General features: G+C 43.7%; 1 protein-coding gene across 13 annotated transcripts in view; it reads left to right on the top strand.

The window, feature by feature from the left end:
• The window catches only part of auts2a (activator of transcription and developmental regulator AUTS2 a), a 355450-nt gene extending 332681 nt beyond the window's left edge, over positions 1-22769 (top strand). For 2 of the 13 annotated variants that reach the window (XM_055017106.1, XM_035953990.2), the window contains 13 exons: positions 8163-8727; positions 10057-10349; positions 11940-12178; positions 13231-13275; positions 14483-14578; positions 14675-14746; positions 15105-15134; positions 15720-15791; positions 16751-16892; positions 19175-19255; positions 19345-19428; positions 19669-19921; positions 20131-22769. In XM_055017106.1, coding sequence (XP_054873081.1) covers positions 8163-8727; positions 10057-10349; positions 11940-12178; positions 13231-13275; positions 14483-14578; positions 14675-14746; positions 15105-15134; positions 15720-15791; positions 16751-16892; positions 19175-19255; positions 19345-19428; positions 19669-19921; positions 20131-21394 — 3236 coding nt within the window. In that variant the 3' untranslated portion in view covers positions 21395-22769. Of the gene's footprint in view, positions 1-2; positions 196-8162; positions 8728-10056; positions 10350-11939; positions 12179-13230; positions 13276-14482; positions 14579-14674; positions 14747-15104; positions 15135-15719; positions 15792-16750; positions 16893-19174; positions 19256-19344; positions 19429-19668; positions 19922-20130 lie in introns of those variants that run through there. The other 11 variants (XM_023282669.3, XM_055017112.1, XM_055017110.1 and 8 more) reach the window with 11 other exon arrangements.
• The last annotated feature ends 3760 nt before the right edge of the window (positions 22770-26529 follow it).

Raw genomic sequence — 26529 nt, 5'->3', positions numbered from 1 at the left:
AGTGAGGGCAAGACGCAGAAGCAGTTAAGAGCCATTACAGGAACAGCTGTAATCAGAGCTACTGTGGGTGGAAGAACACTTTCGCTGCAGCTCTGTGTTAGTAAATGGCTTCATTATGACTCGCGCAAGAGGAGACAGAGCACATTCCCCCTACCAGACAGAATATGAATGAAGCACGGATGGATACTTGCAAAGGTAGGAGACAGGACAGAGCAAGTTTCTCTCCATTTCTGTCACTCATGTATTTCCCTCCTCCGTTTGCCTCCTGCACTCTGTCATAGTGTAAACATGTGTAAGTGCTTGTTCTCTGTGGTCTGGCAGCTGGTCCTCTATGGCTTTGCATCTGTCAGAGGAGCTCCGAACATTCAGTGGCTTACTAAGCCCAATTACCCCAGATTGCTACCATTTCACAGAGGATCACAGTCACAGACGGTCTATTTTAGATGAGGAGTCAGGGGTTTATGTCTTGGTTAACCACACACACCATGCACCATGACATCACTGCATATATACACACTATTTATATTTACATACACACTTGCTTTGGCTTCACAACTTGTGATACAAAATTCATAAACCCAATGAGACAGGCATGAAATATAGATGTTAAGAGAGGCAGCTCAACAACTCTCCCCCTGCCTCCCCCTCTGCTTTTGGCCTTTTGCTCAATCACAGCTTGTTAAAGTAGCAGTTTGTGTTACTGTGAGGTGATATCAGCACGCCGTGGTATTCTCACTGAAAGACTACATATGTCACGCTCTCACAGCCAGAATAGTTACCCCGCTCACCTACCCCCCAACTTTATTTCTGTTTAGCTTCCCACTCCCCTTCCCCAGCCACCCCTGGGAGTCTAGCACTAATAAAACAGCTCCAGTCCAAGACCCTCCACATGGCGGGATGTCCAGGCTGTGTAACCCAACACTTCTCTTGGCTGTAGCTTTAGAGAGCTGCTGACATGACGGAGAGTCTGGGAGGGCCAGCAGGGGAGCGTCCATCATTGTCAGGCCCCAGCGCCCTGGGCTCCCATCTGGGGGATGTCCAACACACATTCCTGTGCGCTCAGGAGATGCAGAGAGGTATCACTGAGCGTGGTGTTACTGCTCTTAGAGGAGCTAATGCTGTTCAAGTCTTCAGAGCTGAAGAAGGGCAGGATAAGGAGCTAATAGACTGGAGATTCTCTGGAGGCTTCGGCCATGAGATCAAGGAGAAAGCTTGCCCAGCTAAGGTTTCTGCCACAGGGTTTCAGCTCCTCTGTGAACTGATATCACGAGGCCAAAGTGCAAGTCTTACCTCTTGTAAACATCATTACATTTCTAAACATTTGGTTTGCCTGTTGCTTTTAGCATAGCGGGCGAAAATTGGATTTAACCTTGTCCTCATAAAAACTCTAAACTGACACTTATGTGAAGCCTGTCTAGAGGTCAGCTGATTGACAGATGATAATCCTGTGCACAGCTGTGAAGTCGTTCATCTACCAAGGTGCTGAACTAGAGCAGGAATAAAGTATAAGACCAGTAATCAGTGGTCCAAAATAGTCCAGCAGAAGCTGATGTTTAGATCATCTTAATCATTGGTCGTATATGATTGCAGCTCTATGAGGGAACATTGCAGCTCGCTCATTACGTGATCTGCACCAGGTGTGTGCTTTTAAAGATTCTCATGACACTTCCATAGGAGCATAGAGAGGCAGTCTCCCTTGGTTAATGTGCATTCTCAGGTGACACGGACTCTTGCCGCTTTGGGCACAAGAGAGTAGCACTGAAACATCAGGGATTTCAAAGCGCCTTACACCCCAACCGACATGGGAGATGAGCTCAGACATCCTCCACAGATATGAACTCCAGGGTAGTCCACTGAGAAAGACAGACTCTAAAGACTGACAGCACTCATTATGGGACTAATGACCTCATCACAATAGGTTTGTACTTTATAAATCTGTGTAAAGGCACAAAGACGTGGAGAGAAAAAGAAAATATGCTGTGTTGTGTATTGCCTTGCTGAGTCTCAGGGCAGAGACTGTGGCCTTTATGAACATGTGCAAGTGACACAAGAGAGAGGAAGCTCTGTCAGAAACTAGTGGCCTGCTGTTTATTGTTCTCTTCTGTGTGGGAGGTAGGTCTGTTTAAGATGTCTGCCATGAATGCAACTGCAGGCTTCATTAAGAACAAATAAACAGAGTCTGGTCCCTCACCAAGGAGCTCTTTGGGGAACATATGCTGTCTAAACCACTCCTGAGGTCAGACCACTGTCAACACTTGCTGCTTAATTACAGCTCTAATTTTGTTGTCAAACAAAATATGGAGGAAGAAGAGGAGCAAGTTTTGCAGTGTTTTTCTTTTTTTTTCACAGGGACTAAATGGTTTCCATACTAAGGCCTGAAGCAAAATTGTCTTTTAAAACATTCTGCATAGCTGGGGACTGAATATTTTCAAGGGAGATTTTATTCCACCAGTTTCAGAAAGCACAGCACAGAGGGAGATCCTGATTGTAATTAATGTTTGCTGAGACATACCCATGCAAGATGGAATCTTCAATGAGGACCATGAATCCTTGTTCAGTGCAGTGTGTACTTTAATTGATTCAACATGAGCAAACAGTCTGTCCCCTTCTGTTTGTTTCTGTGTTTTCTGAGCAGAACCAGAATGATGTGTGTGGAGGAAACTAAGTGAAGGGCAGCATAGCCTCCTCCCAACAACGCCACCATTCTTATTCTGCTTCAAATACAACCTCAACAGTTCTATACCAAATAAACCGGTTTGTTATGATTTCCTGATGTCGTGGTATAGTCTTAAGCAAATATATTACTTTGCCTGGAGAGTGGTAGAATTGTTGCCTCTGAAGAGCGATATGATCTGAGGTTAGAGCAGGATTCTGCATTCCGTCGCACAACAAGGAAGCAGGATGGAGAGTACCAGACGGAGATAGAGGGAAGAGTTGCAGGGGTGACAGTGAATGAGAGGTACTTCGAAGGTCTCTGTCAGCTGTGACAGACAGCTCTGGGTTTTAGAGTTGTCAGTGCTCCTCCTTTCAAAGGCTTTCTTTGTTTTACCATTCCAGGCCACAGATACAGTGCTAAGAGCCTGCAGGCTACATTTTCCCTCTCCATTCACACTAAGGTAAATGCTGCCAAGTTACAGCTTCTGGATGCCAGTCAAAGTAGAAAAATTGCTCTGTAACATGCACAAATATACGCTGAATACAAGACTGTATCATTAGAGAATTTTACTGCTGTATGTTCCTGTGTTGTTTAGTTATTCTAGTAGCAATGTTGGCTGGTTGATTTATCAGTGTGATCCAACCTATTTTGATGAAATTTTTGACAGACATTCATGGTGAAGGATGAAACCTAATTATTTTGATATGCCCCCTGATTTTTTTTAATTGGCACCATTATTTTGGTGAAATCTTTAGGTTTATAGTGACATGTCACTAAAAACATCAGCTGGATTAACAGAACATTTGATATAGATATCCACGGCACCACATTATATCTGCAATATAGTGTCAGACCTAAATCCACTTCTTGAGTACCATGTTTAAATGTATAAAGTTTACAATTTAGCAGGTCTCTGCACAGTTGTCGAGTTATATAGAAGCAGCACATTTTGAGTGCACAGTCGTAAAATAAATATATTACCGTGACAATTTATAGTTTTCCACCAGCATTTCTCTCCTGTCTTATTTGTAGTAAAGGCACTTTATTGTCATCATACACATCTACATTTTTCATTGCTCTTTATTGTAACAGCTTGTTCCTCATGAAGTAGGTGGCACGCCATTAGTTATTTTTGCGCAGAAGAAAAGTAACATCTACTTTTATGGGAGCGTGCACAGAGCCTGATGAAGAAAACTTGGTTAACAAATAAACTTTATGAACAATTTAACTATTGTCATTATACTGCTTAGCTATTTTCATGACACCCATTATCTCTGACTGGGGTTTTAGGTTTTTCAAGCAGGCTAACATAAAGAAAGCCTGGCTGTGTTCAACTTGCTTCATAGTACACCAGTCTGGAACATTTACCAACAGCGTCTTGGCTGTCGATGTGACTGTCTTCCTCCCTACTAGATGATAGTAGTAATTGCTAATGTTGCAGCAGGACACTGGTACATGACAGACCTGCAGTCAGAGCTCAGGGGTTACCGTCTATTACATCATCCGGTGCCCTAGAGTCCATCACGCGGAGTAGTCCGTCCCTCCAGATTCCCACTGTGCTCTTATCTAAAGCCCTCGCATCAGCACAGCAGGCTCAGTCCTCACTGCATCTCACCTCTGCTCACTACATAACTGACATACACACAGTGGTCATGGCTCAGCTGCTAGTCTCGTGGCTCATGGTATGTGTTATCTTGTTGGTTTTATGTGATTGAAGCCATGCGACCTCTGCCTGGTTGAAATCCCATAAATGAGTAAGAGGGATCTAGAATGCATCAAGGGGCTATTTTGAGGAGGGTGAGATGGAGGAGGTGACGGCAAGGAACGGAAGCTTGGGATGTCGCAGAGGTCTCTACAGCCATCAATTTGTCAGGATGTGTCCAGACTCGGGTGTAGGCTGTCATGTCCACGCACACTCACATGAGAGAGGCAGAGATTAGCAAAGCAGTGTTGGCTCCTGCTGGGTGCTAATGTATTTTTCAGAAGGACAGGTGCCGCTTGCCAGTTGCGCTTTTAAAAGATGATGCTGTGTGCACTTGTTTGTTAATCATTTATATGGGCCAGGTTGTATCCAGTGATGACATTGAAACATAATAAGCTAAATTAATCCCCATATGTGCTGCAGTAATGACCTAACACTATATTAAACTACCTAATGTTGTGCAGCTCACTTTGCCAGGCCTCCTGTCACCCTCTCTGCGGATCATAATGCATTGCAAAGATTGGTTTAAAGATTTGAGGCATTTGTCTCTGACATGGATGCACCAATCAAATACTTTGCTGATGAAGTACCATTATGCAGCCAACACGCAGGCCTATTAACCCTGAAGCCTCTGTGTGATATTAGTAGCACATTAAAAACTGCTAACAGTAGCTACAGCTGCATGATGCTAATGAGATGTGGTCCACTGCAGGACAGTAACAACAAAGGTGAGATGAAAAACAGCAGGAAAGAAGCCTGCATTCCAAATGACTTGTGCGTTATGACAGTTTTTAATAAGATTTGAAGGGGCATTTGTTTTTTGATCCACATATTGTCTGTTATGTCTTCATGGTACCACATTATATTCAGCCAGTCTGATCATTATAAGCTGTCTTGTAACATCAAGCATGTAGAGATAGATAGATATCAGAAGTGTTGTGTGCAGCACTGTGAACAGCAGGAGATGGTTCACCCTAGGATAATGAGTTATCCCCCTAAGTCTGTCTGCGGGTCCCCTGACATCCACCCTTAATGAATGGCTTTCCTGCACACACACACACCCAGCTGACCCTTACAAAACCCTCCTCTACCCCCTTTACTTCTCAAATCCTGCCCCTGGCTGTTGCCTCTCCAGCTAACCCACACCCACAGGCCTCATTCTCTCCTCTAATGCTCCACCAAGCAGCATGTGCTAGTTAGAAACTGCAATACCACTGAAACGTTGAGAAACAGCAAGGCTCTACATTTTGAGAAGCCCAAGTGGGAATTGCACTTATTTGTTTCCAGGGATGAAGAAGACTGACAAATGAACCCTCACGGGAGGGAAGCTGGCATATACTCCTCTTTTCCTCTTCCCCGCTCCGCATGGCCCTGGAGTGTTCATTATGACCAGAATAGACACCTTCTTTTTATCGTGTTAGCACATTCTCAAAACAAGCCACGGACCTCAGGGACATAGAGGTGCAGCAGGGGACTTGAGAACTGGGAATTTCTTCTCTTCCCATCTGCTGTGGTGAAGTTGTTTGCCAGCAGCAGTCTCTCTTGACCGGTAATAGCATTTGTAAGTGGAGAAGATTGACATGGATTAGGGAGATGGCTATAAGGGCTGCTGGGCTGTCTTGTTCATTGATGCACATGAGGGCAGAACAGAGATGTGTTTATGTGCAGACTGCACATAGAACAGAGGAGATATACAGTAGTTTGTATATAGGGGTTGGTTAACTCTGAAGACACCTCTCTGCATTCTTGTTTTTGCTGCCCAAAGACAAATAAGAGCAGCTAGTATAAAAACACTTGAAGCTGGCAGAGTGTGCCTTTTGTCTCCTGACAGGCTGGCAGATGTCCCAGTAAGCTCTCCCACACAGAGCAGGAGTCAATAGCTGTTATTGTAGATATTGATTGTGATCTTGCACTAGGAATTACCTCCCCTGACCCTTAACTACTATATCACATGCACCTGGGGCTGCTAATACCTCACTTAGCATTTTAATGCTAATGGTAGATGTTCTCCGAGAGCTCTGTTAGCTCAGCCTGCTCCCAGAGGAGTTAGTCTGGAGGGAGTAGCGTGTCAGGGAGATGGAAGCCCCCTGTGACGGGCAGCTGCTCTGCAGTGCAGGCTGCTGTCTCAGCCCAGGGGAACTGGGTCCCATCTACACCTCTTTGGCAGGTAACGGATTTAGCTGGCTTCACTAAGGGGGAGGAGGAGCCCTTGCTCCTGCCCCTATCCCCCCTGAGGCCTAGGGAGAGTTAATTACAGTTTATGTATGCACTGTCATCCCCCATGAGCCTCTCTGCCTCTGGAGCAGTCAAGCTGACTGCTGATGTCTGAGCATTTTGTTCTGTAGGAGGAGGTCCCTGCAGAGAAATACCCTGGATGGAGCTTATTATCCATTGTTCTGTGCGACTTCAACATTGTACAGTGATTATCATTCATTCATTCTTTGGATTAATTCTCACACTGGACTAATGGAGTCCAAACAGGGCTTTTATTGGAAGGTAATTGTTGCTTTTTGGCAATTACTGAAAGTCCATAAAGTGAATCCTCACCTGGTCAGATGCTCATCCTGCTACATGAAAAACGGAATTGATTGTTGCAGAGTTGGTACCCTGCAGTGTCGTTCTAATGTGTGTTAAGTCATCACTGCCACATTAGTTTTCATATGTTCTGTCACAGAATAAACATCAGTGTTTCCAAAGATTAATATCAGAACTGTAAAACTTTTATTTGGTTACAGTAATCTGTCAACTGTAGGACATGTGAAATGGAGGAAAGGCAACAACAAACTGTGAAAATATGCAAATATGTATGCAAACCGGCCCTCTGTTTGCACAATTTAGCTCCAGTTTGTCTCAATATGCAGCAGATCTCTGCTTGTGGAAGGTAGATGCTTCTTTAACAAATATGACTGGAATACAGTTAATTTGTCCTGTAAGTGAACATTGTGTTGTTCAAAAACGTGCAGTTAGATTGAATGTGATACTGTGTACGATACAAACTGATTTAGCCTGAACAAGCACAGCACATTTCTGCCATGTAGTTTCTCTCCAGGGACAGTGTTAAAGGCTGTGTGAAGGGCTCAGGAATTGGTGCTTGTGCAGGCACAGCAGCAAACCCCAGCAGGGTGTGTCAGTATGAGGAAGAAGAGTAGGAAAAACTGTCAGTCTGTGAGGCTGTCTGTCAGCCCAAAGCGCACACAGTAAGCATGGCAGAGGAGATATCACTTAGAAAGACAAGACTCTGCTAATTGGCTACAGCTCAGACTCGGTCTGTCTAAATCCAACACAAAACTTTGTTGAAATTACTTTGTTTATTCAGGTTTTACATGTTTAATTAAAAGAGAAGTTTTCAATATTTATTCTTTGATGGTGATTGGCTGTTACTAGTGACATGTAACCAATCAGAGAGTGTTATTGGTGGGACATTATGACAGTGACTACTGTGAGATGTAACCAGTGGCTGCATCAGAACCAAAGCATTGCATTTTTAAAATTAACTTATTTTATTGGGAATGAGTTTAAAAATAATGACACCATTGATTAAAAAAATGCTCAGTTTCATCTAATAATAATTGGTCAACTCCTCACCCACACAATTAAAGAGCTCAGCAGTCTGAATCAATGTTGAATGTTGTAACTTTCAGCAGTTCCAGTCAATTAGAATTGTATGCTCATTATATCCACCAACATGTCAGTGACAGTTATCATCAGTCATGTGTTTCAGCTGTTCCTCTGTTTTTAACATTTTTGCTCAAATGGTCCAACTTTAGTTTTTTCACACAGTGTTCCTCTCTCTGTCTTCCACAGTACCAGATTTTGGCATCGATGTGCTCTCCACCAATGGCAGCCAGGAGCCTCACGGCCCAGGCCTCCTCAAGGTGTCAGGCCTAGAGCGCAGTCAGGAGAGGAGCCAGGAGAGTTGCCGAGACGCCCAACCCCCTGCGTCCAGCACTCCTAATCCACATTTGCCCTCTCAAACCCTCCCCGTACCGCAGCCTCAGGCATCCATCCCCCAGCCCCTGTCCCCTCGCCGGACCCAAACAAACAGCCCTGCCCAGGCTCCGGCCTCGATCCACCTGCCCCCACGTTCAGAGGCTCTCCCCAGGCCTCAGACACCCGCAGCCCTGCCTCTTGCCCAGGGCCAAGAGCCCTCGCCACCCCCCCCTCCCCGGTCCCAGCACCAGCCTGAACTGCTGTCCCACCCCAGGCCTCCGCCTACACCCAGCCTTCACCCACATCCCCCATCTCCTGCCCTCCCGAACCACCACCCTCACCAGCAGCATCCCAGTCAGGCAGGGCCTCACCGGCCCCCATCACGCTGCCATCCCCGGCCCCTCTCTGCATACAACGGCCTCAACCTCAACGGTCACAGGTAATACTGCAGTCAGACGACCAAACAGTGTATTTTAAAAAGCATCCACATCTCTCATGTCCTCATGCGCTCTGATGCAGAAAATTCATGAAGAGCTGTTCAGGCAAAACCTCCATATTCACACACACTTGAAAATACTAGAATATCTCTCAAGCGGCAAGTACGTATAATGCCCGATCAGTATGTAAATTGCCATCAGGGAGAGCTTTAAGTTCCTGAGCCAAACAGTAGCACTGATTATTAACAGCGGAATAAAAGGGCCACATTCGCCACGAGTGCCTGTGATTTATCAGCCTCCCACACTGTCATCTGAGCTCTGTATAGACTCCAGAAATTTTAGTATACCCTAGATCAGCATCATATTGTTTTTACTTTATGGATGAAAGGGTATTTGTGAATGAGAACAGATGGAAATACGCTCAACATTTAGATATTCTTCATAGATAAATAAATACTTCAAAAGGCCTGTTAAGTTATAAAGAATCCTCAGCAGAATTCCATGTTGTGTGTTCAAATACACCACAATGAGTCATTTTTTATGCTTTTAAAAATAGCAACAGTAGTGCCAGTGCAGGACTTAAGTTAGTCTATTGTGTTCTGTAGTATCATTTGAGACGCACTGAGGCCTATGAGGCTCTTCATTAATGTAAGACTCAAAGATAGCTCCTTCAGAACCCACTCAGTCCCAACAACAGCTCTGCCTCGCAGGCTCTCAGGACTTGGCTTGGCCTGCTTCTCTCTGTGCCAGTCCTGCCAGTATGCCAGCGCGCCAACAGGGCCTGGCACCCGCTGTGAATAATCAGGCCGGGGCCCACAGCGAAGAGCGAGCGCTGCAAATGAGCTTTTAGGCTTAGTGCGTGGAGCTGTGGAGACGCAGGCTCTGTGACTGCCCCCAGGGAAAACCCACACACACTACAAAAGACTGTTTGCTTATACATGCATACACACCCTCTCTGCCTCTCATCCCATTTCCGATGCACATGTTCACTACCTGGCTCTGGAGGAAGTGCCTTAACAGAAGCTGTTCAAAGACAGATGCTCATTCTGTTATGTTTGCCAGCGGTGGTTTATTTGCATCCGAGGGTGTTGCGAATGTGGTGTTTTCGCGGATCATGTTTGCCCTGCATTCTGTGAAGCACAAGAGAGAGGCAGGGAGGCGTTTGTAAATGGAAGGCATTTGAGGTGTGAAAACATTGTGCTGGGAATTGAACGTCGGAACAGATGGAGATGAGGGGATGTGGAGGAACAAGTGTTAATTTTGACTGATCACGCCTGGCTTAACCTGGCGCCTTTCCCCATCATTCTCTTTTTTTCTCTCTATCTTTGCAGCAGCAGCAGGAGCAGTACCCCAGGCACCAAGCCCCACGGGCCCCCTGCTCCCTCCTTGCACCTCCCCCACCACCCGCCTCCTCCTGCGGCGGCCGCAGCAGCCTCCACGTTCCCCCTGCCGTTGGCCGCCAACCAGAGCACCCCCCACGGTTTCCCCTCTGCCTTGCAGTCCTCGCCGCACCCACATCACCCCAATATGTTCGCTCCTCCAGCGGCCTTGCCTCCACCACCACCACTGACGTCTAGCACCCTACCAGTACCCGGACATCCTGCTGCTGGGAGTGCCTACTCAGGTAAACGCCACATGCTGCCTGTGAATGTCCCCACATCGCCCCCAAGTGGTGTGGCAGAGGATTCTACATTCGTCTGATGGAAAACAAACAGCTGTCTCTTATTTTAGTCAGCTGTTGCATCAGGTTGCCAGGACGTTCAAGACATATGAGAAGTACACAAGCCGTGATTTCAGAGCAGCATTTGATTTTAAAACATTTGATTTGCAGAGACAGATGCAGGCAGAATGTAACCCGGGTAATTATTTAAAGGAACAAGCGACTGAGACCAAGATTGTCCACATGCACTCCATGCTCGGGGCCTTCTGTGTTTATAGTCGTGTGGACAGCTCAAGTTCACACTCCGTCTGTCTTGCTGTGATTGATCAACTCTCTACACACCAGTAATATCCAACAGCAAGTCAGGCCACATAGCAAAAGCGATTACAGAACCCATGCACATTTCCGCGCAGTGCCGTCAAGCTAAATGTCAGGGTCATTGTGGGAAGAGGGGGAGGGGGCTCGCTTTTAGCAGCGTTCCCAGAACTTCCATTTTCACCTGGAACGTGTGTTCATGTGCAGGAAATCAATTTGGTCAATATGGAACAGAGCGAGCTGGATTTTGTTCAAAAGATACTAATGAAATTTTTATGAAGAGCAAATTCCTCCCCCACTCCCAACCCAATAAAACTTGAAATGAATGCAGAAAATATTGTAGCGAGTCACTGTGGAATAAGAAGGATAAGGTTACTCTGGAGGAGATATAATCTCTCAAGGCAGGTTTTGTTGAATTTAGAAGAAAAGCCAATGATTACTTGAAATCCATTCTTTCTCCACAGGCTGCGCAAAGGTTATTAGAACAACAGATGCTGTTGCCTCAGAGGGGCTGTAGTGTATCAAATCACAGCATTTGACAGTTCCAGCAGTCAGACACTTCTAATCATCTGGAGCCTCACTTAAATTTAAAATGACATGCTGGTAATCACAGTCATTTCCTGCTTGTTTCCACTTTGATATAACTTTGACATGCTTCCTACGTGATGACATGCGTAGCTTTCACATTGAAGGCCGGAGTCCTTCAAGGGTGTATGAGATGTCTGTAGAAGGACGCAGCAAAATTAAGCCTTTCATTTTACTGTGACTTCAAATCCAATATGTTTTAGCTTGGAGACTCAGTAATAACAAGTTAAACAAGAAAAGCACTCTGAGAGCGCAGTACTCCGCCAAGGCTGCTCAGTCGTTTGATTTCCGAAGGATGAAATCTTTTGAAAATTAAATTTTACAGTTTAATTAATTGCTCCTTGTATCATTGCTGATGGATAAGTCCGCTGCCATCGATTTGTAGTAGGATCGCAATCATGTGATCGTCAGCAGGCAGTTGATGTAGTGATCACTTGTTGCCATAGTTACAGTGACGCCGTGACGCTATCTCGCAATGATCCAGAGATCTTTAACAAATCTGTGGGTCCAGACTATAAGCCACTTCACTGCCAAAATCTAATCACTTGGTCCTTGTGTCTGTTAATGTGTGTATTCAATGTAAAAATGCTTTGAAACGCCATACAGTCACCTCATTAACAAATGCTGTCGTGATCTTCTCTTCCTCTTCTCCAGAGCAAGACCTTCTGCGCCAGGAGCTCAATACTCGTTTCCTGGCCTCCCAAAGCGCCGACCGCGGCGCCTCACTGGGCCCTCCGCCCTACCTACGCACCGAGTTCCACCAGCACCAGCATCAGCACCAGCATCAGCACCAACACACCCACCAGCACACCCACCAGCACACCTTCACGCCCTTCCCCCACGCCATCATGCCAACCCCAGCACCACCCATGGTGCGTACCCCTGCCAGAAATGTGAGGATAAGTAGAACACACCTGAGTTGGGTTGGCGAGGGTGGAGAGGCTGAATGTGGGAAGAAAAATTTTCCGTCACCAAACACTTTTTATATGTCTTCACTCTTATAATGACTTTTACATGTGTAGGGGAGTGGGCGGGCATGGCGCTGAAGGTGTTTTTTTTTTTCTTTGCGGTTGTGGGAGCAAAGATTTTACACAACTTGACATGTGTGTGAGCAGCACACTGTAGGGACCTGTGGGTTTCAGTGGCGGCTTTTCAATGATGACCATGTGTGTCCGTTCATGCCACAGTGATGCCTTTATTCTGTCAGAAAGCCTTTCTAGTGTTTTCTCTGGCATACAGTACAATTCCAGACTTGAGCACTGTTATTTTCTAAATTGGCAATAACTTGCCCAAAGCATGTTAACTTCAGAGGCAGCTTTCAGAACATAATACTCTTAATTCATTCTGATTTTAATGACATCATTTAGTCCTGTTTGGGGGTTTTCATTACTGGCAAATGCATTGCGTTAAGAGCCCCGCTGCTTGCTGGGAGAGACCACAGGCAATGGATCCCTGGACCTCAGACTCACACAAACACATACACATTGGTAACTGCCTGGCCTGTAGAGGGTTTGCTTGGCTCTGATGATACCTCAAAGGCAGCATGGCAAGGCCTCTGACAGCTAATGAGGCCATAAAAAGGCTCTTTATGGCTGCAGTGTTTAGTCTTGACTGTGGAAATGTTCGCCCTGAGCTTGTGCTGCACCACTAAAAGGCAACCAAATGAGACACAGCCCACACTAGTTTACAAGGTCTTCAGATGATCGCGAAAGAGGGAGGATGAAAACAGTCTGGCTTGGGAAAATGGGCTGAACTTGAATCTCAGTTGACATCTTAGATCTTAATATGTAAGCATGTCCTGTGTTTTTAAAATGCAGTCTGTGATTGTGTGTATTGTGTTGTCCTGAAATGAAGAAGGCCTGTTTCAATCCTGTGACAGTTTATGTGCAGGTTGTCGTCTCTTCTCTACATCTTTGTACTTAGCTCTGTTTCATGTCTCCTACAGTTTGACAAATACCCAACAAAAGTTGACCCCTTCTACAGACACAGTGTGAGTTTTCCTACTGCGTGCTATTTGGCTGCAGAGCGGTTTCTTGCTTGCCCATCATGCCATTTCAGCCCATGTGCGTTGGTGTTGCAGATCTGTGTGTGTGTTTATGTTTGTTGTAGATTCCATGCAACCACTCATCCGCTTTTTAATGGCTACTCGGGGCATCCTAGCTGTACCATTTCACTCTTCAGCCTTAGCAGATGTTGTGATTAATGAAACAATGGTGGATTTTTAGATCCTGGAGCACAATATTTATTATGTGTGCATGTGACTGTTATGTGTGTATATAGACGTATACAGAAAGCTACAGTGGTTACATTACTAAGGACACTTAAGCTAGGGAATACAATACAGTCTCACTCCTCTTCAGTTTATCTGCTAACACAGGCTTTCTCATTATTTTACTTACTAAAACGGATTTATTTGAAACATGGGACTTTAGACATTTTCAGACACCTGATGTGTGCCCCTACAAAAAGGTGCTTTTTGTTCAAATACTTAAACTAAAGAGTTCCTCGGAGCTTTCTATCATAAAAACCCTGTGTTTGTATGTCAAATAGATGTTACTAGTTCACTTTAAAGTTCTTCGTTTTTTATTTTCTCCATGCTGTTATTATGGTAGCAGCAAATACCCTGAAACCATTTCTTCTCAGTAAAACATAGTGATGTCTTAAGACACAAGCAAGCACAAGTTGCATTTAAAACCTTAGAGCATATCCTCAAGCTTGAGTTAAAATAATTTTACAGTGCCCATGATAAAAGCAATGCAAGCATGCATGTTCAGAATCGGAAAAATATTTTTCTGCTTAGGCTAATATGATTGACAAGAACAATTACTTTGAGTAGCTGATTACATATCTGTTTCTCTACAGGATAAATTTATGGAAGCCTTGAGCACTTGTTTGGTTTACTTGTGTTTTGCTTGTATTGCAACATTCTGTTTTTCATATCAAAGGAATGTTTTTCCTTATTTAAATCCAGTGGGAATGAGCCGAGAATATTTTATCAACACGCAGTTTTGCGAAACATGTAGGCAATCATTTGTAGCTTTCTAAACCGTCTTGGAAAGTTCTGATTGAATGTTTTAGGTTCATCTGCCACCAGAACCTGTTTGTTTGCTCCGTCTGTTCTGCCTCACAAAGCTGTTGTCCTGCATTTCACTGCACCGAACCATCCTCACTCCTCCTCTCCATTTTTCCTCCCTCAGCTCTTCCACTCTTACCCACCGGCCATGTCTGGCCTTCCCCCTGTCATCCCCCCGACCGGGCCCTTCAGCTCGCTGCAGGGCGCTTTTCAGCCCAAGGTAAAGCACCGCAACCTCACACCCACAGATAGACAAACTGAAAAAAGCAGTTATTTACAGAGAATCTTGTTTCGATCCGTGTCTGCTGCTCTCTAGACCTCTAATCCACTGGATGTGTCCACAAGACCTGGAGGCGTCCCACACACATTCTTACAGAAGGACCCCAGGGTAAGAGCGTGCACACAGCATTCACAGTGTAGATGTAACCTTTCGACTGTATTTGTTGCATAAGGCTTTAAGTCATCAGATGGAGGTTTTCAGCACTCAATAATGATGTTGGAAAGAATTCATATGCACTTTGTAAACAGCAAACTGTCTGCATGTGTATTGTTTGTACACAGAAGGCCACACAGGAGGAACCCTGTTTAACCCCCACGTTTTAATTACTCCTGAAATGCTTCATTTTAAAGTGAACATTTTAACATTTTAATTTGCTCCGTAATGAATACCAGACACAGACTAATTAGAAGCGATTTGATTGACAGCAAAATAATTCATCTTCTTTTTCTTCTCCTCCCTCCTGTAGCTGACGGATCCATTTCGGCCCATTCTCAGGGTGAGTGTTCGCTCCCTGCAGTGTGCCAGTCACACACAGTCACAGCCATGATGCCTTAAAGGGTTTTGCTAATGGAGTTGATAGTATCTTTAATTAAATGAGTGGAGCACTTTGGGGGCTGACTGTACTAGTTTAGGGCAACACTCAACACTGCAACCTCTACATTTAGAAAAGCTGCTTTCAGACTGATGTGCAGAGCACTGGCTGGTAGTTACTTCTGTCACACCATATCACTGTGACACACCATCATATTGTTAATTAATGTGATTAAAGGTGCTAAATGTAGAGTATGAATGAGAGAAAATGAGATGTGTTCATGTCATCTAACCATTCAAGATGGGCTGTTAGGGCTAAACAAAGCCTGTGTTTAAACTCACATACTTTTTCTTCTCACTTGAAATTTATGTATGTATGTATAAATATATATGTATTTTTGTGCACTTCCATATAATCAAGCACCAATTTGACATGACATTGACATTTTCTTGTCATTGTGAATTGCGCCCTTGAGCTTTTATTATGTAAACTACAGTGTTATTGTCACTCTTGTTAAAGAGTAAAATTGTGACTGTCTTGTGGTTTCAGAAACCGGGAAAGTGGTGCGCCATGCATGTCCATATCGCCTGGCAGATATACCACCACCAACAGAAAGTAAAGGTGAGGACTCATCTGACTCCTCTCTGCATTGAGTCAAAGCCAGAATTAACACACGCTCAGTTCCATATGGGTTTTATGCACTATTTTTTACAGCGTACTGCAGTTTATTGTGCAAGAACAAATATGTCAGCATACTTACTAGAATGTTAGTATGCAGCTTCCAGATAAACATAACAATGAACAAAAAAAGTGAGTACATTAAGGCAAAAAAAAATTTAAGGGAAAATATTTAATTGTGATTTTTCTTACCGATATTATGAGTTGCGATTTTTTTAAAGTGAAGTTTTAGTTAAGTAGTCACCATGTTATGTATGATTAACAACATGTCATAGAGCGCAGCCCCGTGAGACCATCAAAAGTGTGAGGATGGCATGAACGTGTAAAACTACTGACATGGGAATTCAAACCCTGGACCAAACTACTGTTTGAGTTCAAAATGAATCTGTCATTTAGGCCTTGTACACATTACTGCTTTGAATACTTTGTCCCTCCTTCAGCGTGATACATGTGTAGTTGTACTGATTTGGAGCAGGCTCTAGTTTCAGCTCATCAGTTACATCACAGATTTGCTCCTCCTAAAACACCTTCTATAAGTCACATTACAAAGACTGCTACAGTAATGAAAGTACAACAAGTAATTTAGCTGTATGACTTCTGCAGTTATAACAATAATCACCTCCTGAGGCTGTGATGATCCATGAAGAAAAGGAGTTTGCTTTGTAATTGGCTGTAACCAGCAGTCAGTGGGACTCAGGTCCCCAGAGAGTCTCATATTTTGATCCCCTCAACGTCTGCCAATGAGTCCTTCAACAAGACAATTAACACCTGCTGTGGTCACACTGCAGTTTGCTTCACACAATAGCAAGTCCACTTTCTTCTCCTATTAAATAAGGACTGAGCGTTCAGCATTGTGTAAAGATGTTTTACATGTGTTTCTCTGTCGGTCTGGCGTCTTCCAGCAGCAGATGCAGGTCGACCCTCACAAGCTTGACTTCGGCCTCAAGCCTGAGTTCCTGAGTCGACCTCCAGGCCCTAGCCTGTTTGGCGCCATCCATCACCCCAGCGACTTGGCACGGCCCGCCACGCTCTTCTCCGCTGCAGGTGAGTGCATCAGATCTCTGTGTAGAAAGCTTGATTGATGGTTAACATTAGCCTCTGACATTCACCAGCAGTCGCTCAGTTCCTTGCTGTCCAGAGTGAGATGCTGTCTGCTTACATTATTGTTACCGAGGTCAGCAGTGAACAAGCTGCTGTAGTCCACCTCTCTTCAGTCAACCAAGTGCTGAATGCTGCTGTGGGCCTGAGAGCTCAGTGCACTGCTGCCATCCTGTAGACAGTTACTGTCCGCACCACTGTAGGTATGTGAAGGTTGGCTGGACATGACTGGTAACCAGCAGGCAGCAGAATACTTATATGGTCATCTATTTGTCCTGAATATCTAAACTCCCAAGATATTTAACTCAGATATGTTACATGTTAGCTACTTTCCTGACACCACCGATGGATTGTAGATTTCAGTGACTTCATGAGTCACCATGGCAACAAGTAGCATGTCTGAATCATGCGCATCGCTTGCCATATTTTTACTCTGCCAAGAGCAACGATCACCTATGTGACGATCGGTGTCGGTTTGTCCATCTGTTAGTCTGTTTTGTCTGTCTGTTCGCACATTACTCAAAAATGGATTTGGATGAAATTTTCAGGGAAGGTCAGAAATGGCACAGCATCACTGTAACTATGACGACAAGTGAACACTATCTCAGCTGCCTGCTGACGATCACATGATTGCAATCCTACTACAAATGGACCGCTGCGGACCACACATTTTTTTAAAGATTTCATCCGTCAGAAATCATACAATGACTGAGCAGCCTTGGCAGAGTACTTGCGCTTTCTGAGTGCTTTTCTTGTTTCTAAATACAATGTCTGTGATGTCAAATTTTTAAAGAAGATTTCCTAGTTTACAGAGCGCAGAGCCATGAGTGCCACTGTGAAATAAAAACTGAACAAGGAACTATTTACATTTTCTTGGACAATAAAATCTTAATTCAGTGTCTACTCAGGTTTTTCTGAAGCTTTCAACTGCATCATGTGGTTTGCTTCAGAGGCGGTACTATTTCACATCTGTCTGTGAGATGTGGTTAAAGTGTAGCTAATACTTCGGAGTTGAGTAAGAATCTTACTTTAGCAATATGCTAACATTAACAAAGCACTAAACACAACACAGAGCTGAGGTTGACTGAGGTCAGGGTGCCAATGTTTAGTCCTTTCAGGCCCAGTCAAAACGATGCAGTTTAGCTGATCCAGCACAGCCTCATGTGTTACATACAGCAGCTGTGGATAGGAGTGGTGTTGGTGTTGTATGATTTGCTTTATTTGGGTTTAGAATACTAGTAATAGTTTACATTAATTAATGCCCCTCAACTGAAATAATTTGGAAAGTGCATCATTCTTCTGACAGTAAATTTCTCACAAAGTTCTCTTTTATTTTATCATTTTACCTCAGGTTCACGTTCTACAGCGATTTGTGGTCTTCACTTGAAAAAGGAAAATTGAAAAATGGAAATGACACAAAATAAAACAAAAAGCCAGTTTTCTGACTTTTCTCTGATTGATTTTCAAACTTCATGGACAGACACTGGAAAAATAAAGAAAATGAGCCAGTTTTCTGTTTTTTTTTTTTGTTTTGTTTTGTTTTTTTTGTTTCTGGTTTTAAACAGAAAAGGTGAAAATGGGCCCTTTTCTCTTTTTTTGCTTTAGTTGATAAAATAGATTTGATATAATGAGGCATTTAAGTAAAAGTTGAAATCATTCTAAAGGGAAATGAATACCTGAACCACGTTTTTCTCCAACCCATGTTAAAGATGATTTAGTGGAGAAGTGATAGTGCTGTTTGCGGTCAAAGTCAGTGAGCATCATCTCCTGGAACTCAGGACTATATGTGCAATATCCCATTTCAGTTCATTGATATTTCTGTCTTTACCAAAGTGCTGGACAAACAATGCCATATCTCCAGCCTCACCGCTAGCATGACTCAAACCTGATAAACAATGTTCACAACATATAAACCAACTTTTCCACAAGCAGTAGTTTTACAGATGCTGTCATGTCTGCAGTTTCAAAAATACCATATCTTCACCATTTACGTTGTGCAATTTATTTTGCAGTGTGTGTTGCATTATGTGACAATATTGATATATCTGTGAGAAGCTAACATGAGTGCACATTTACTGCTCAGCTCTAGCTGAAATCACCAGAAAAAGCTTGAAAATTAACTTTGTTTTAAGATAGATTTTCTGTCAGTTTCCAACAAAAGTAAACCTTTAAGCCCATTTAGCATTTACATTTGGTAACATGAGCTCTGTTTGTGTCTTCATCCTCAGGTCCTACACACCCATCAGCAGCACCCTTCGGCCATCCGCCCCATCATCCTGGAAACTTCCTCGCTCCAGCATCTCACTTAGGTAAGAGCTCTCCTCCGTTTGTCTCAGTGTGGATATAAAAGATTAGGATGTTGTTTGCATATTTGGTAACACGTCGTGTCTCCCTGCAGAACCTTTCAGTAGGCCTCCGTCATTTGGAGGACTGGGCGCTCTCAGTTCATCCGCCTTCGGGGGACTGGGAAATCCGGCACTAAGTGAGTTTCTGCCTCATGAGGGATACTGTTGTGATTACCATGCTACCATTTAATGCACAACATTTAATTTGGTTGGAATAAGCCATTCATAGTTTGGAATATTCCCAAGTAAATTAGCATTTCAGAGCTATTGTTATTTACGTTCCTATGTACAAAGCTGAACAGAATTTAAATACGTATCAGGGCAGATTGTTGAGATACGCATTTAACTTGCGTCCTGCCGTGTTTTTCCATGTGTTGAATCCCTAACAGCGGCCAACTCAGTGTTTGGCCATAAAGATGGCCCAAATGCACAGCAGCACTTCAACAGCAGCAGCAACAGCAGCCACCAGGAGCCGTGGAACCGCCTGCACCGGACACCACCCTCCTTCCCCACACCACCTCCCTGGCTGAAACCTGGAGACTCTGAGAGGAGCACCTCAGTCAGCTCACACGAGAGGGACCGAGACTCTGACAAACGGGACCCGCTGGTCAGTAAAGACGACAAGGACAGGTGGGTGTTAAAGAGCAGGTAGCTGCTGTTAAAGCCGATTTCTACAGTTACTCCTGTTTACTGCTCTCCAATAAGGTGGAGTGTGACAACATTTTTGAATTTGCTGTTACATAATGCAGTACTTTCTGTACACTGCATGCTGGAGTTTATTAAATCCAGCAAAAACAAAGTTACTGATGTTGATGGGGGGACTTTCTCTGTAATTACAGGGACTCTGTAGAAAAGCGTCATCCAAGCCATCCGTCTCCAGTCCCTGTCAACCCCATCAGCCTCCTCGGACACAGCCGACCTCCTGAGCACCACAGGAACCACCTGCCTCCTGCTCCTGCTCCTGCTCCTGCAGAGCCTCAGAGGGACAAGGAGAACAAGGCCAAAGAGAGGGAGAGAGAGCACTCAGACTCCTGGAAAGACAATGGCACAGATGACCTCAAGCTCAAAGACAACCAGCACAGCGACAAGGACACACCGATCATCCATGACAGCCGAGTGTCAGAGGACAAAGTGTCCAACAGGGGAACAGCGTCACCTTATGTCCGACAAACCAGTCTGGAACGTCCCAACGGAGGTCTGAGCAGGGAGATCTTAGAGAAGAAGGTAGAGATGCCATATGAACACCAGAAGAAGAACAGTGAGGTGAAAGTGAAAGAGGAGAGGAAGGAGGAGCAGGATGGAGCCACAGAGAGGGCAAGTGAGCACCCAGTTCAGGCATCCCCCACGCCAAACCTCCACCCTCCATCCTCAATGCCTGTGCCAATGGGCATGGCTGGTGTCCATCCCATCAACAGCATCAGCAGCCTAGAGAGAACTCGAGTTGTGGCACCCTTCATGGGTATCAGCCCCATCCCAGGAGCTGACAGGTTCCCTTACCCTGCCTTCCACTGGGACCCAATGAGGGACCCCTACAGGGGCCTGGACATTCACCGACGGGACCCTTTGGCCAGAGACCTGCTGCTAAGGAATGATCCTCTGCACCGCCTGGCGGCGCCGCGCCTCTACGAGGCAGAGCGCTCCTACAGGGACCGTGAGCCTCATGACTTTAATCGTGACCACCCTCACCCTTTGGCCCTGGAGCAGAGGAGGGAGCAGGAGCGTGCCCAGCTGGAGGAGCGCGACCGCCTCAACATGCTCAGAGAGGATTATGAGCACGGGCGCCTCCACCCCACAATGCACCACCCTGCTCTTGACGGACACCTCCCCCACCCGGCCCCAGGCCTCATGGCCCCTGGACTTCCCGGTATGCACTACTCCAGGGTCAGCCCCTCGGCTGCAGCGGCGGCGGCAGCTGCAGCGGCAGCAGCCGCCACCGCCCATCAGAACGGTATCCTGAACAAAGCGCCACCCACTGCATCTCTGAGTGCGCCACCGCCGCTCATCCCCACACTGGGTGCCCGGCCTGGCTCACCCAGACGGACTACTCCCCTGGCAACAGATATCAGAGACAGACCAGCTCACAAAGACATTGAGGCACGGTGAGCTGAGCCACAGCAGACTCAGTGCCCCTGCAGCCTTGTGCCTCACCAACACTGAACTCACACCAAGCACTTAGCTTTGGGCAAAGCAAGACTGTAACATAGCTGTGAATAAATTATGTGGGCACACACATGCCCACACAATGAATTGTTTTTGTATAAAAACTACAAAGAGACAATAACCATGGAACAAAAAAAAACAATTTTTCAAAGTTTTTTCCCAGTTCGCTCCAGCTTTTTGTGTGCATTCTTTCTCTTGTATAGCGAAGTGACGTGGAGTAAGAATGAACAGTTTTGGAATGTACAGGTACATTAGCACTGACAGACAGCAAAGTGTGTAGATAATGTGTACAGTCGCTGTGCTCTCTCTGTATGGATTAAAAATCATGGTACAAATATGCAAAAGAGTGTTTTGAAAGCTTTACTTTAAACAAATGTAAATATAGGAGTATTACAGCGGTGATTCAGAATGTGCTTTTTGCAATTTCCTTTTTGTTTTGTTTTTTTGGTTAACGCAGGTGATTAGCATTGTACCAGAGACCCCCATATTCAACTATGCAACAAAAGTCTGGGCTCCCTTTCTGAAAGCTGGCCTTCTCAACACTTCTGACTACTACTGAAGGACAAACGCTGTATTCTCTCCACAACTCAGACTTAACAAACATCCACTCTGACAGATACGAGCTTTAACTGATCCAACCAGGATTTGCAATTTCAATTTAACAAAAAGGTCATGTTTTGAAAATTACTTCATCAAATGTGATAAATTGTAGTGACAATCCCAGATATTAGTACTAAATTTCAAAGATTTTTTCAATTTAGAAAGCCAGTAGCACAAATGTTTTTAATTCTTCCAGTTCCCACCAGTCTTGTTCTGGGGAGAATGCAGCACGTTAAACACCATGACAGCACATTAGCCCTGTGGAAGGAGTGTAAAGTACATGTTTTGGAAATAAGTTCTGTTGGTCAAACAGTGTATTAAAGTGCTTTCTTAAGTTGTTGTACCTACAAAATCAAAAGACAAAAAAGCAAGTCTCAACTATGGACAGTTTGTTTCTAACAAGCAGAGATCTATTTTAGTAGTCCACTGAAGGTTTAGTTGTGCGCTTCAAACTCTGTGATATCATGTTGTGCAGTGTTTTTTAATCCAACATAAAAATGTCCACCGGAGCCATAGTGGTTAGTTGATGCGTATTGCAAAAAACATTGTTAAATGAGAAACTTTTTTTTGCTGTTTACCATGTACAGGGGAAAAAATGAAGTCTTTCTAGATCATGTACAAAAATGAGAAAAAATGAAGCAACTGAATCTTCAGCATGCTCCTCATTTAAACTTGTGTTATGTAAATTGTGCCATGTTATTAAAAAATGTGTACTAATTTTCTCTTTTGGCATTCATTTTAACTTCCACTTTCATGCACTGAACAGAGAAAACAGACCTTATTTCTTTCTGACACTGTGCATACACGCCTATTTTCCACATGCCTCTGTGGAGGAATACAAGTCTGTCTCTTTACTGTGCTGCATGCATGTTGGCTTTAACAACTTCTGAACATACTATAATAAAGCTGGGCATCAACATTTGCAGTATTTTAGCAGCATTTCATAAAATGTATTAAAAACACATATTCTACAGGGTGTCCCAAAAGTTTGAACACAGGAAATCTCATTAACTATATATTTTTTTGCCTCCACAGATTAAATATGGCTTTGTCAAAAGAAGAAAGAGTTGAACTGCTATTTCTCAGTGGGCGTGAAGGATGGACGTACCAAAAGACAGCAGATGAATTTAATGCATGTCATCCAAGGAGGATTCCATTTGGCTTTTCCATGGTGGAGAAGGTGGTTAAAAAGTTTAAAGAAACGGGCAGATACATGGACAAACCCCGTTCTGGACGACCAAATGTAACAGTCGAAACTCAAGTTGTGGCTTGGTCGTGGCTAAAATTCATGGTAGCCCCAAAAAAATCACTTCCCAATCCTAATCCTAACCCTATTTTGTCCATCCTTCATGTCCACTATGAAGTACCAGTTCAACTCTTTCTTCTCTTGGAGGCATTTCCTATGCATTCAGACTTTAGGGACACTGCATTAAAGAAAGGACACCAGGAGCATCCGAATTTGGAGCTCAGCACAAGCATAAAACAACCTCAAATTTGAAAAAAAAAATAAATAAATAAATAAAAGCGATCAATTGTAAAATTCATAATCCGAAGTTGATTAATCAATAATCAATTATTTAACAATCAAATGGTCATTTCTTGCAGCTCTCTTAAAAAGTAGCTATGAAGAGTCTGTCAATATTTAGTCACTTCTGATTCCATTTCAAAATTCTCTAACATCCATTAAGTGGAAACTGTTCCCTTCTCTGCTGCACCAGTAGATGCTGACTTACTAAAAAAAATGCCTGGTACTTTTTACTCGGACAACTGAGGGCTTGTTTTCGGTTCAATAACAGTGCTTTAAACATCAACAGCCTTCACTGGTGAATCATGGACGGTAATTGTGGATTCATCAGAGGACGCGGGAGTTATTGACATTCCCATTACACTGAATAACCATCGCGTTCATGCATTCTTCTCAGGCTGATGTTTAGCACCGAGGCACCCAGGTCATGCATCAATCAAATGCTGGCTCGATCTGTTACTGGTGGGAAATGTGGGCTGCCTGTATTTCCTCTAAGTAAATGACTCCTGCTCCTGGGACCAACACTAATTCTGCCCTCAAACCTGCATTCATGAAAAGCTCTGCAAGTACGATGAGAATGAGTATTTCTGCCTGTAGACCAGGAGAGGGCGCCAAACTGCAACAAATATAAACGTGCAACAATGATCTTCATTACTGCTGCATGTGTCAAAAGGTCATGATGTGACAATCTCACCTTGGCCTGCAGTTAACTATTGTTTTCATGAGCACTGCAACAAGTAGCTATTTAATCGATTACGGAATCAACAGAAACTCAACAAGAACTTTGATAACTGATTCATTTTAAAGTTCTTAACCCAAAATGGCAAAGAGCTTCTGGATTAATCTTTGTAATTTTTGAATTTTTGATTTTCATATTCTTCATTTAAGGGATTTAATGGATTTAAGCTTCTTGCTGCATTTCTGTTTCACACTGTGAACTGAGAATCTTTGGACAGTTGAGTGGACATACTCCCCTCAGGGCTCTGGGAGCATTTTTCCACAATTTGCCATTTTCTGATAACTTACAGCTAATCAAGAAAATGGTCATCATGATGATGATAAAATAATCTTTAGTTGCAGCCCCAGTTCACCATCAGTGATTGCTCAGTCACTGATACTCAAGCAGTCTATTAATTCTGAGAAAATAGTGACAATGCTGATGATACCATATATCATAATGCTTTTTATTCTTATTCTTTCTGTTCTTAAAAAATCTAAGATATTCAGTTTTTTGTGATAAAAAATAAAGAAAATAAGCCAATCTGTCAAATTAAGAATGCTTGGTTTTTTACACAATGACTGGAAAATGACCAGAACACTTGCAGATTAGTTTTCTATGAACTGATTAATCAGCTAATGGTTTGAGCTCTCATCAGGCCAGAACAGCCTCCATCCAGCCTGATCAGCAGTTCACAGACACTCTGCTGTATATTACAATATACAGCATCTAATGAATGAAAACTGCAGCCACATTTAGTTCTTATCAAGAACCAGAAGTTGTCTGAAAGGAATAGAGACGCTGTTGGTGTGTGAAGAGGCAAAGCCAGGCTGTCCTGATAGACAAGCCTCTGACTAATGAGCTCTGACAGCAGGGTGTCTGATGGGGTTTCAGTGCAAATGGGATCCTGTGAATGCAACTTCTTTATCAAAACACACTGACAGCAGCAACAACAGAGAGGACTGACGAGACAAAACGCAACTAAATCAGACAGCACCTCTGGTGTTTTCTACTTGGATGAGCGGTGGAGATTGTCGTTCTGTAGAGAGGTTTATGGATGGAAATCCACTGATCCAACTATAAGCTCTTAATATGCTTTATAAACTCATCAAATTAACGAATTTCCCATCAATTAAACAACAAACTGTCTTTCAATTAATCATTAATCATATAGTTAGATACACACCAAACAACCGCAACATTAAAACCACTGAGATGAAGTGATTATCTCATACAACACAACATTCTTGGGTCCTGCGTTCATGTGGATGTTACCAGTGACCTAAATATTGCCGCAGACCAAATACACCCCTCATGGCGACGTCACTAGCTGATGGCAGCAGCCTCCCACAGCAGGAAATGTGCCCCACCAGCTCAAGGAACATGACAGAGAGTCCAGGTGACACCTCAGGACACCCAGAGGTCTCATGCTGAGGGAGATTTATAAACTAAATGTTCTCTCTCCAAGCTGCTGATGGGTTTGAGGGTTTTTAGATCTTGTGTCAAAAAGTTGTTACTATTAGATCGACATTATTCAGTCTTAGGCTTTAGAGAGCTCTTAAATTGTTAAATGGTGACATTTAGATCATTTCTAGCATGAAGGCTTCTGCATGATTACAAAATTTATTCAGGATTTCTAATTCCAAATTTATAATGTGTGGTGTCTTGTGTTGTTTGTCTTATGTTGGTTTAAATACACCACAGCCTGTCCTGGTCAGTACCAAAATATTTCTACCTGCTGGCTGGAAAAACGTTGAGTAAAATAAATGAGCAATTATTATACATTATATTATTATTATACAGCAAAACATAAAAAAGTATTTAGTTTACAAGAAAACCAGCAAATATTTATCTCTGGAAAAGCTGTGACTGGTAAAATTAGACTCTTTTTTGTCTGTTGAAGCATTTCAACAGTTTGCTGCAGTTACTCACGTTTAACTGGCAGCCTACTTGTGTTTTGTGATAACTAGGATGTGTTGTGCTAAAAACAGTGCTGAAGAACAGTGTTCTAAAAACATTCTTTAGCTTAAGGGGATCCTCAAGGCAACGAGTAAATATTGTTGTTGCTAATTTTACCATAATGTTGCTAAACATGAATATAAACCTCATTACGACCGTATTCTCCTGCTGTACACTGCCCACCACGTGCCTCTAATGTTATCATTCGGTTTTTGAACACAAGGTGGCATCAGTGCACACAGCTGCACTGTAAGATTAGACAAAAGCAGCAACAAA

This window comes from Amphiprion ocellaris, chromosome 14 (genome assembly GCF_022539595.1).
Source record: "Amphiprion ocellaris isolate individual 3 ecotype Okinawa chromosome 14, ASM2253959v1, whole genome shotgun sequence".
Lineage (NCBI taxonomy): Eukaryota > Metazoa > Chordata > Actinopteri > Pomacentridae > Amphiprion > Amphiprion ocellaris.
The sequence above is the reverse complement of the archived record's forward strand: the minus strand, read 5'-3'. Positions and strand labels throughout refer to the sequence as shown.